Source organism: Plectrocnemia conspersa, unplaced genomic scaffold (assembly GCF_051122295.1).
Source record: "Plectrocnemia conspersa isolate PC_06_02 unplaced genomic scaffold, ASM5112229v1 ptg000001l, whole genome shotgun sequence".
In the NCBI taxonomy this organism is placed as follows: Eukaryota; Metazoa; Arthropoda; class Insecta; order Trichoptera; family Polycentropodidae; genus Plectrocnemia; species Plectrocnemia conspersa.
The window spans coordinates 8048497-8061167 of record NW_028277165.1 but is presented as its reverse complement, the minus strand read 5'-3'; the positions used below and the strand labels follow the sequence as shown (position 1 = coordinate 8061167).

Here is a 12671-nt window from a genome sequence, read left to right as displayed (position 1 = left end):
ACTAAAAATAAAATAGTCACTCTCTTACCCACCACTTGTGACTTCAATGAATATCGTCAGTTGTAACGTAATTAATTATGTTTGCTGTATTAAATCATATATGTACTCGAAAGGAAGTTAGTTTTAGAAAAGTAATTCTAGAAACTTTCAGATTCCACTTGACTTTACAAGTCATAATAATTGATTGTTGTAAAGTTTTTGTATCATTACTTGGAACTAATATAAAAGTTCTGCAACAATACAGATTTAATAAACGATACTATATTCTACTCTATAGATCGTTGCTCTGTCCTGAAGTTGAGAATAGTAACTACTGTATTATTGTTTTATTCTTACACATTTAAAGCTAAAGTGATTCTGTTTCGAAATAATATATATAAAAATATATTTTTTAGCGAAACACTGGCAATGAAAATATTAGTTGCGTTACGCATTAGTAACATCTTAATTAATAACAAGTTGATTACTTCTATTAAATTTATTAAACGAATAGATATGCTACATATATCTAAAAATAATTTAAAAGACTATAATTAGGCAGAGACAGCAAATTAATCTAAATATACATATTCCATATAATACATTATGAGTAGTTACTATAAACATGCCAGATAAAGCATAATTTAATAAATTCATTTTAATGGCATGAATTAAATAATAATTTAATATTTTTCTCGCGTATAGACTGAAAAATAAATGTAAAATTTGTATCAAACGTTTCAAAGCTGTCTTTGGCATATTTATACACACGAGAAATTTGTCAAATGTTTATATTTTTGCGGAGGAGGCACTGGTCACTTCCTGTCGACATTTGAAGAAACATCTAACGCACAATAAACAGGCTGCCTTATTGAATGTAATAAAAAATAAAACAGGCACTGAGCACTTTTAAACATCGAACGATTGACATCAAGGCGGATCTAGAGAAGAAGCGAGGCCTCTCAATTGATCCAGACCGTTCAGCAGCTCTCTAAAATATAATAATAAACACAGTAACAATTTGTGTAATTATATTAAATTGCATTTGTATTAATTATACCTGAGTGAGTTTTCTGCCGTATTAGTTGCAAGATTCAACGATCTTGCTGCATCACGTCTACTACCGTGCAAATCTTCAATTTCTCTTTGAGCAACAGACAACTCATTCTAAACAAGCAAATTGACAATTAATATTATCTAAAAATTTGCAAAAATGTATCTAGCAAACGACAGGATACAACTATATAACTAATGTCTATGATTAGCAATGAGCATGACGAGACTTGTACAATTTTGTAAACAACCTTCATATGCATTTTTAAGTTAAATTGAAAATATGCTTAAAAATTATACTCCAGTTTTATGGTCTCATTCTTCAGGAATTCTAATTAACTCGGTCTAAAAATCAAATTGCATACCCTCAAATGTGTTATTTGTGATTTCAGCCTTCCGGCATTATTTTCATCGCTGGAACTTTGTTTCTGAAAATCGAACACCAAAACTTTATTATAAGTATATTAAAAAACTAAGAAGTAAATAACAACTACGTATATCATACAGTGGTAAATCTATCATCTTCTTCCACGAGAAGCGGAGAGCTCAACGACGGCGCAGAAGCAACAGCCGCCGCTGACGAACCGCCAGATCCACCCGTTCTTCCGGCACCCCTTAACTCTCGAGCGAGCCTCGTCGAAGCCGCTCTCGTTTCCAACAATTCCCTCCTAGCGTTTTGTTCAGCCGTTCTAGCTGCTTGTAACTCTCGACGTAAACTGGCTGCAGTCTGAAGATAAAATGAATGTAAAAGTTTTGATTCAAGCGATATATTCATCATCATCATTATATTTTAAATGAGAGACCATTATTTTATTTGAAAATATACTAATATTGATTGCCCATGTCAAATAGTGGCAGGTAAACAACACAAAAAGCAGATTTTTATACTGAATTAAAAATATTTAAGAGGATTTTTTTATACTATAAAATCTCACTTGAAGAGCTGCCCGCAGTTCCCTCTCAGCAGCCATTCTCAATCGTCTTTCTTCGGCGAGATCATCCCTGTTGGAGCCGGATGAACCAATATTGCTAGCGCCCGATTGAGAGGGTAAGAAATCAGGGAGACGTGATGATTCACCGCCACCTTAATAAATAAAGTTTAATATACAATTTAAAGAAGAAACTATTTTTCATATATACTACTGATCAAACATAATAATTAATATCATTATTAAAATATAGCTATGCATTTGATTCATTTCATTTAGCATTGAATTATTGAATCGTAAAAAAAAACTGATTTTATAATCAAATATAGTTGGTGAAAAGGGCAATTTTATTGCTTAAACCAGGGGTTCCTAACCTTTTTGTGTCCTAGAGCGCATTTTACAATATCGGTAGGGTGGCGGGCACCACCTGACTCGTCAAAGATTACTTTTTTGCCACTTACAGGAGCTATAATCGGAAAAAAGTCGGCGATCTCGGCCGATTTCAGTTGTAGCTTCGGTTCGGACAACTTCGAGAGAGTGTAGTAGAGGCTTAAGAAATAATTAAAAATAATTTAAATTTTTAATTAGTGTTTGTGAAAAAAATTCTATTGCGGTCGAATAGTGGCGGGCGCACACAAATCGGTCCGCAGGCGCCATGGCGCCCGCGGGCACGGGGTTGGGAACCCCTGGCTTAAACCATGTGCATCTTTTGTAAAAATGCAAAATCACCAATATCGAGATATTTTGAAATTTCAAAAAATCATTCTCCTGACAATTTAGCGAAAAAATATCCTGTAATATACTATACGTCCTGAAACGGATATATTATATACTTTCTCCCATTTTTAGCACTGTATTATAAAGAAAATCCATTTTAAGAATTACAAAAAGGTTTCGAATCTATGAAAATGCATCAAATACTTTTATCAATAATAGTTCTAAAAATATATTGTCATATGTTATCTATTTCTGATTTGTCAGCATGAGTGTTGTTTGAAAATAGGGAATTTTATTAGTACATTTTTTTGTACCATTTATATTCATAACTCTGATTTAAACTTCAGTTTTCTTTATGAAAAAATGTCTCGTTCAGTAGCAGTACCTGATGTAGAATTGTCGTTTCCGGGAAGATCCAAAGGAAACGGAATTCTAGATTGATTATCTCTCCTTTTCAAATTTAAGTGATTCAAAGAGTCGGTAAGATCCAAAGATAGATTGTTGGGTAAGTCCAACGGAGAAGGCCTACATCTTCCCTCGGCCCTTTCGTTGCACTCCGCCCTCTCTTCGATGAAGCTGGGAAGATCTAAAGGAACAGATTTACAACTGGCGATTCTGCGAGCGCCGGAACCGCTCGACGCATTTGTGGAGCATTGAGCGTTGTCATAGTTAGAGTTGAGAGTGAAATCGGGCAGATTGTCAAAGTCCACGGTGAGCGGCCCGTTAGATCCTAGATAAGTCTGCTCCAGCAACAGATGGTCTTGAACGAAGTCGGGTAAGGAAGGTATCCCTAGAGGGGATCTTCTGAACGAAGACACGTCGCAATGGTCCATGTGAAAATAATTATCTTTGGGTTCGCTGTTGGATCCTGGGTTCATTATCATTTCTATGGTGCTGTCCGAAGACGCGTTACCGGGGCCGGCCCAATTTTCGCGCGTTCCTAGCTTGCCGTCTTTGCGATAGTCTTGACTACTACTACTCTGACTCGTCTTCGCGGGCGAAGGATGAACCGTGTTGGAATATATCTTAGGTTTCGCTCCGGTGCTCTCGTAGGACGTCGACGTCGTCGGCAGAGAGAGGTCCCGCTTCAAGAAGTGTTTGAACGAGAAGGGGCTCTCTTCTTTCCTCGGCTGAGCGGGTTCTGTAAATACACTTTTAAATTAGACAATGGCTGTATAGTACAAGGGGTCGTTCGATAAAGGAGTCTCACTGGAGGCGGAGAGCTGTTCTTCGGGGGGGGGCAGCTCCGAGGGACTCGCGTCCGAAGGGAGCGCAGCCTCCCCGCCCTCCCCGCCCTTTCCGCTTTGCTCGGCGCCTCCTTCTTCCTGCGACATCACAACCTCATATTTGACATTTCTCACCGACCAGCCACTTTTAATTACTCGCGTAAAGGTCGTAACGCCATTTTTATCGACCGTTAACTAAAATTTAACCAATAATTTTATCTTTTTTTTAATTCAGTGCCTGTGAGAGTAAACTAATCAATTTTACCAAAAAAATATAAATCTATTTTATGTAATTTACAAATTAAAAAATAGTACTAGTTATATCATTTTACCGTTATTATATTCGCTTAGGTTAGGTTTGGGTTTAAACAACAAACTGAAGTTTCGCAACAGTCAAATTTAAGCGTGGTATCGTGCTAATTAACGAGTACCAAAAAAAAAAGTTTAGAAATACCTTTTTAAATTGATTTATTTTATTTAATCCTTTAGACGCGTTAATTGAAAATAATATTTAATTGTTTATTTTTTTAAATGCAAATTTTACCTTGATACTGTAATTAAATGTTCTGATTTTTTAATTTTTATTTATTTTAAAGTGATATTTTATGTTTATTAACAAAAAAAAGTTTTTTATTGAAAAGCGTTTTTTTTACTTATTTTTGCGTAAAGAGATAAAAAATCAATTGGGCGACTTTAGTCGATTTCCGCGTTCAAATAGTTAAGTAATACAATATTTTCGAAATTTAATAAGTAAGATTTTTAATTAATGGTTTTCATTCCCTTCGCAGTATTTACTTTTGGTAATCGGATGGTGACGGGTGGCGATTAATCACAGATTTAAGAGAAAACAACACTTTCTCTTCGGTCGTCAGATTAATCACAACCAAAGACACACTCTTCTCAATGCGACTCGGCGGACGGTGTGTTCTCCGCCGCACTTATTAAACATGTAACTTCATCAAATACTCAATAAAATACTACTGCAGCGGCTCAATCTGTGTCTAATTGCCACCCATCACCTCCTGTCGACAATTTTTTTTTATTAAGGGCTGAGATTATTCATAATTAAAAAAATGATTACTGTTTTTACGAAAAGCAGCAAACTGTAAACGTGGATCAAAAAGCAAATTTGTTTAAACAACCATTTCGAACAAATAGTTTATATTTCCTTTTTTCAGTTATGCTAAGAAATTCGCTATATTTGGACCAAACATCAGTTTTGAGGCATTCTAGCGTCGATTGACATCTTCAAGCGGTTACAATGGCGTTTATCAAAACCGGTATAAACCATTTTAATATTTATTTTCTGATTTCAAATAAAAGTTTAAATGTATTCTTGACTAACAGTATCACTACTCCGTAAAATTGCTTCATGTTAAGAATATCAATTAGAAACGAAGCTTATTGATTTTCCTTTATGACATACTTTTAACAGACGAATTACATAGAGTTTTCACTTTTATACTTTATTTTTACAGAAGCTGGCATAGAGAACGATGAAGGAACATTTACGTCCATTAACATGATACAATGTAAAGACGAGGTAATGAACTGCCATATGTGACACAAGTTAAAGCATATAATGTTATAAAACAATGTTTTCTTTTCAAGTTCTTAAATATTAAACGCGAATATGATAACAGCGAAGATACGCACATAGATGACATGTTCGAAACAGGTTAGACATTAAACAATATACAGTAACATTTCAATATATTTCAACAAAACAATTATATGACTTCAGAAATGCACGATGTTAAGGATGTACTTAAGGCGAATACTATCAGTTCGGACAATTTATCTTATGAAATTAGCAACATCGCGGAAGTAATAGTCCAATCAATTTTGTTTTTCATATATTTCGATAGCTTAATTAATGAATACAATTTTAATTTTAGGAACTGAAAAAAGAAAATTCTACTAGATTTCAACATGAGGATTCTTATAAAAATGAGTGTGACATATATGGTAAAACATTAAATTGTAATTTGATAACTCATAGTGTCATTCGTGATATTGAATGTGAAATATGTGGTAAAGCATTAAAATCTCAAAAAAATCTTTCATCACATATGCAAATTCATAGAGATGTTCCTGCCTTTAAATGCGAAAAATGTGGAAAAGCATTCAATTTTAAAAACGCACTTGCAAAACATATGATTACTCATAGCGATGTTCGTGACTTTAAATGTGAAAAATGTGGTAAAGCATTTAAATCTCAAAAGAATCTTTCATCACATATGCAAATACATAGAGATGTTCCTGCCTTTGAATGTAAAAAATGTGGAAAAACATTCTATTATAAAACTGCACTTGCAAAGCATATGATTAGTCATAGCGATGTTCGTGACTTTGAATGTGAAATATGTGGTAAAGCATTTAAATCTCAAAACAATCTTTCATCACATATGCAAATTCATAGAGACGTTCGTGCCTTTGCATGTGAAATATGTGGTAAAGCATTCAATTATAAAGCCAAACTTTCAATACATATGCAAATTCATAGCGATATTCATGTCTTTGAATGTGAAAAATGTGGAAAAGTATTCCATTATAAAACCATACTTGCAAAACATATGATTACTCATAGCAATATTTATGACTTTGAATGTGAAAAATGTGGTAAAGCATTCAAATCACAAAACCATCTTTCATCTCATATGCAAATTCATAGAGACGTTCGTGCTTTTAAATGTGAAAAATGTGAAAAAGCATTCTATTATAAAACCGCACTTGCAAAACATATGATTATTCATAGCGATGTTCGTGCCTTTGAATGTGAAAAATGTGGAAAATCATTCTATTATAAAACCGCACTTTCAAAGCATATGATTACTCATAGCGATGTTCGTGACTTTGAATGTGAAAAATGCGGTAAAGCATTCAAATCTCAAAACAATCTTTCATCACATATGCAAATTCATAGAGACGTTTGTTCCTTTGAATGTGAAAAATGTGGAAAAGCATTCAATTATAAAGACAAACTTTCAATGCATATGCAAATTCATAGCGATATTCATGTCTTTGAATGTGAAAAATGTGGAAAAACATTCCATTACAAAACCGCACTTGCGAAGCATATGATTACTCATAGCGATGTTCGTGATTTTGAATGTGAAAAATGTGGTAAAGCATTCAAAACTCAAAACAATCTTTCATCACATATGCGAATTCATAGAGAGGTTCGTGCATTTAAATGTGAAAAATGTGAAAAAGCATTCTATTATAAAACTGCACTTGTAAAACATATGATTACTCATAGCGATGTTCGTGCCTTTGAATGTGAAAAATGTGGAAAATCATTCTATTATAAAACTGCACTTGCAAAACATATGACTACTCATAGCGATGTTCGTGACTTTGAATGTGACAAATGCGGTAAAGCATTCAAATCTCAAAACAATCTTTCATCACATATGCAAATTCATAGAGATATTCGTGCCTTTGAATGTAAAAATTGTGAAAAAGCATTCTATTATAAAACTGCACTTGCGAAACATATGATTACTCATAGTGATGTTCGTGACTTTGAATGTGATAAATGTGGTAAAGCATTCAAATCTCAAAAGAATCTTTCATCACATGTCCAAATTCATAGAGACGTTTTTGCCTTTAAATGTGAAAAATGTGGAAAAGCATTTAAATTTAAAAAATACCTTTTAAAACATCTAGTAACACATAGATAGCCATGTTCGTGACTAAATTTAAAAATTATGGAAAAACATTCTTATATAAACACAAATAAGAAGAGCATATGAAATTTCATAGCAATATTTGCGACTTCAACCATAAAAAATGTGAAAAGGTATTAAAAATATAATCTCATTTTCACAGTATATGGAAACCAAAGATCTTCCTGATCTCATTCCTACGATAGATTATTTCTACAATAGAAGTGGAATCATTCTGGGAAACTTTAATTAAAGTTCTCGGAATCTCTTTTGAGAGAAAGTGGAGGTTCTATCTCTTTATGTACACAACGTCAATTCTTCCAAATGCTCAGCTTTTATTATGAGAACGTGTTTCACTTTGACAATCTATCGTTTATTCGTATCCTATGTCACATTGGTTTGCAGCATTCTTGACTTTGTATTTATAACTTACAATGCCTCAATACTATTCGCCGTTTTCTCGCAGAAAGTTGTTTATCGCTAAACATTTCTTCAAACTACTGAAGAATGTTGCTGGTACTCCAACTATTCTCTAAGAAATCCAGTCGCGAGTCATGATCGCGCCCTCTTGTTACACTCGCCTAAGGATGTAGCAATCCAGCTCCTTAATATACTGGAATTGCACATTGATTAATTTATTAATGTTAACTATGAGGAGCTAATCTTGTGAGTATCATTAAATTTTAATATTTTACAAACTTTTCCTTTCTATGTATTATTTTTTGGCCATCGTGATGCATCGACGTAACCTGTTAGGTCACGATGGTCTTAATTTAAATAAATAATTTAATACTATTTAAAACTTGCTTTTTTTTTGTATTTCCTCACCATTTGGATAATCACTTAAAATCATTCGATCATAATTAAACAGAGCAAATAATATTTATAAAAGCTGTAGGGATGTATAAAAGAATCTAGCGTTAAATATAATACCTAGGCTTACACTTCGACTCATTAACCTTCGCGACACTTAGTAGGGTACATTTGTACCAGGGGTGTACGGTGAGATACTTTCCCTTTCGCTCACTCACTCTCGTCACATACACCCTTAGTACCCTGCAGCGAAACCGAAACGGAACCGGACCGATACGAAACGATATCGGACAGCGAAACTCTGTCTATGATGTTTTTTAATGACTCGTCGCACGCGGACCAAAAGCGGACTGAATTCATCTCGCTAGGTGTCCGTAACAAGTCCCGCATCTCGACAGATTTTCGCAGTTTCGCTCGTACTTAAAAATGGACAATTTAATTGAAAAGCTGATAGTAGCTGTGAACATTTTTGTATGATATGAGTCACAGTGATTATAAAAACAATTTTAAAAATACGTTGGTCTGGAGAGAAATGTCAAATGAAATGGGAGGTAAGAGTGGTAAGTAAAAAAAATGTTTTATTATGATAAGCATGTGTGTATTCCTAACCTTTATTATATATATATTAACTTTTTTATTGACTATCAAAGAAATTAACAAATTGTTAGATCAAAGTCGGTTTGTCGTAGTCCAGTGAGCGTCACATCTTCCACTTTTTATCCAAACACAGACTCTGGAACTAACATAACCATACTGTAGGAGTTGCCAACCAGTTACTGTGATATTACATATATATTATTTTTTTATTTATTTTGTGCGAAATGGGCCGAAATATTTATTTTTATAGCCGGATGTGACACAGACGAAAAACCTTGAAATAAGCATTGTCGTTTCAACATGAACAAGCGAGATAATGAATATTCTTACGTGCATGTATCGCTTCTCCCTCGCCTTCACAAAAAGAATGCCGATGCACTATTGCAGTACGAATTTTTAATATATCAGTCAACAGCAAACTGTCTTTGGATTCAGTACACTCACAAATTTTCAGCGACTTTTTAAAAATTGAAAATGAACTACCAATCTTCTTTTACATCATTAGAAAGTGATAGTATTGTTGGAACAAAACCAAAGAAAACTGTATTTTTTTTTATTTTTAAATATAATTAATTGTATTTTAAATTATGTATATTTTCTATGTATGTAAATGTATGTATATCTATTATATGTATGTAATTTGTATCACTATATAAAAAAATATTTTATAAAGTTTTGAAATGTTTTTAATTGCATTTTTTAAATAATATCATATATGTAACATTGTTATCGACCTCTGCTAAACTCGCTAAAATATGCCGATACGCTGCAGTCTCCCGATATTGCAGCGCAGATAAAAACAAAAACAACAATCGTATTTTCGTGCGATGTATACGACTTTATTCTTGTGACTAGGCTCTAGTTCACTGTTGTAGTCGGTCGAGATGCTTGTATCACGTCTTCCATTTGCATACAACCACGTAGCCGCCTTGACAGTTTTTATTGTGTTTCTAACATCCGTTCCATGAGGTCGTAAAAATACTCGAAATTTTTGCCCTATAATTCCAATCGCGCATTCTACTACAACGCGTGCCCTGCTGAGTCTTTGGTTAAATGTTTTCTTCTTCGCGTCATTTGTTATCGATTCTCTTGCAAAGGGTCTCATCAGAAACGGTTATAATTTAAAGCTGCCGTCACTAATAAACACATAAGTAATGGTTTGCCGGATGGTATATTCAGACAACTGTTTTTCACTAAATTATATAGGTCACACCTTTGAAAAATATCACTGTCACTATCTTTAACATAACTTCCAACATTTATTTTGTGCGTCCACAATTGCAAGCAATACCAATGAAAATCGTTTTTTATAACAGTATTATACACTACCGCCATTTGGTGGACAATTTAAGGTGATATGTTTGTCATCGGCACTTATTAGACAGTTGGGGAAACTACAATTGTATAGGAAGTGTCTTTTTCTAATCTTCTTGATTTCGTTTAGCCATATAAAGCGGCTGTAAAACATTCCATATTTCTTCGCTTACGCTATACAATCTTTGATACCAACGGAAACTACTTGGTATTGTTTTGCATGAATCGCCTGTGGTCAAATATCTGAAAATTTAAAATAAATATATTGTTTCAGCTGAAGCTATGAAGGAAAAGTGGAGGAATTCACGAGACACATATAAAACACACAAAAAATCCCTACAAAGTTCAAGTGGACAGACATCAAAAAAATTGAATAATTGGGTTTGTGCTCAACATATGGAGTTTTTAGATGGTTCTGTAATAATGAGAACTACTGAAAGCACTCCTCTGAGTGATGATCATACAAAACCGAAAACAAAGGCAGAGTCGCAACATCCAACTTTTAACCAAACCATCCAACCAACCAACCAAATAAGTTTATCACCGAACACACAGAAAAATATTACAAATAGAAGGAGGAGAATCATGGATCCCTCCGACAAAATAATTGAGTATTTTAAAACAAAGAAATTCAAACAAATGTCAACGAAACCAGAATTAAATAATATTGATTATTTATTTTTAAATTATGCGGAAACGTTTAAACTTTTTAATCCGCGAAGACAAGCATTAATTAAATTGGAATTGGCAAAATTATTCGCCGAGGCTGAATTAGAACATTTAGACGAAATAGAACAAAGAAATACTAAGGCATACACAGTAATTAGTAATTCGTCTGATTCTGAACAATTTATAAATTTAACAAGTTCGAATCCAAATGTATCAGAATCATTAATTACTCTTTGCACTGCCAATAATGTAGATTTTGTAAATAATTCCATTATTAAAGATTAACTCCCACATTTTTAAAAAACCAAATACCCAGTTTTTTAACTGGTATCAGATTATTTTAATTTCAATATAATATTCTATTAACCAAAACATTTCAAGTTAAAATATTTAACTTAAAAAAAAATATTTAGTCTTGTAGTATGTAGTAAAATATAAATGTATAATATTCTTGTTTTTTATATATCTATTATTGTCCATTGTTTATTTGAACAATATGTGTGTACATTATTATTTTGATTAAATATAATATTAACATTTATACATCTGTTTTTATTTTATATTTACACATTTTTTATTTGTATTATAATATACGTATGTAATATGAATTATAACTCTGTCAATTAATTTATGGAAAAATAGCCGAGAACCGGGTATTTGGATGCCCTAATATCAACCAATGAATATTGTATCGATAGTTTAAAAATATGAAAAATAACAAGTTTTTCGAAAGCGATACAAAATGGATTGGTCCGTTCCGTTTCGGTAAAGGGAAAGTATCTCACTGTACGCTTCTAATTTGTACCCCAAAATTATTTTTATTTCAACCATTTGCTAATTAATAATGGCTATCTGATATTTGTTGTAATTTATAAAGAATACCAATGAATGGAACGAAATACCAAATAACATATTATTGCTTTAGATGCAGAAGCGCACATTCAAACGCTACCACACTTTTTCAACTACCTATTTTTCAGTCATGCTCAGAAATTCGTTTTTTTAAAGCAAACATTAGTTTTGAGACATTCTGGGCTCTGGCTCAAAAATCTTCTTTCATATTCCTTTTTTAAATCGGTGAGGCACGAGTGTAGACCGTTTACCTTTCCCTTATTGTGCTGTGTAGTAAATACACATGCAAAAATGAGGGATTTCAAATCGAAATATTCATAAATATCATAGTTGGGGTCAACATGTAATAATAATTAAAATTTAATTACTGAAAATAGAAAATATCGTCGGCCGAACAGCACTAATATGCGAAAAGACAGCTTTAAATGGACGCCCGAGAGCTACTGATAAGTTATTACTGAGTAAGTTATTTTCCCTTTCGCTCGCTCGCATATTAAATGACTAGATTGAGTGAGAGATAAAAGCGGCGTCCCGCACGCACGACATGTGTCATCTAGGTCATTGCTGAGGGTTGAAAATCATATAATATTTTTTAACATTAATTAATTAAAAAGTATGTATACACAAAAAATATATCAAACAACATATTCAAATTTATATTTATTCAACAAATTCTATAAATTAACACAGCAAAATGACAAAATAAATAGGAAAAACTTAATATAAATTACTTTTAATTAATTATTTACTTATTTTCTCAGCAGCGATATTACATTGCCGACGTCTTGGAGACGATGGTGGTAATGATCTCCATTCAAACCATGCCTTGATACGAGTATTTCTCCTTCATC

The 12671-nt window shown here is 33.0% G+C and overlaps 2 protein-coding genes across 3 annotated transcripts; one reads left to right on the top strand and one right to left on the bottom strand.

Moving 5' to 3' along the window:
• Positions 1–463: 463 nt before the first annotated feature.
• l(3)04053 (lethal (3) 04053) lies at positions 464–4062 on the bottom strand. The gene is made up of 7 exons (XM_088196501.1): positions 3889–4062; positions 3064–3819; positions 1968–2116; positions 1538–1759; positions 1398–1460; positions 1040–1146; positions 464–970 (listed from the first exon to the last, which is right to left on the bottom strand). Exons 1-7 carry the CDS (start codon positions 4010–4012, stop codon positions 910–912), a joined length of 1482 nt encoding a protein of 493 aa, XP_088052627.1. The 5' UTR covers positions 4013–4062; the 3' UTR covers positions 464–909.
• A 1054-nt stretch (positions 4063–5116) lies between these two features.
• LOC148238666 (uncharacterized) lies at positions 5117–11509 on the top strand. Of its 2 annotated transcripts, XM_088194570.1 has the most exons (6): positions 5117–5184; positions 5383–5447; positions 5516–5582; positions 5649–5731; positions 5803–5872; positions 10574–11509. In XM_088194570.1, exons 1-6 carry the CDS (start codon positions 5166–5168, stop codon positions 11251–11253), a joined length of 984 nt encoding a protein of 327 aa, XP_088050696.1. In that variant the 5' UTR covers positions 5117–5165; the 3' UTR covers positions 11254–11509. The 2 variants fall into 2 exon arrangements, with proteins under 2 accessions (XP_088050696.1, XP_088050689.1); XM_088194563.1 differs by lacking the exon at positions 10574–11509 and having other exon boundaries at positions 5803–8377.
• Positions 11510–12671: the final 1162 nt, after the last annotated feature.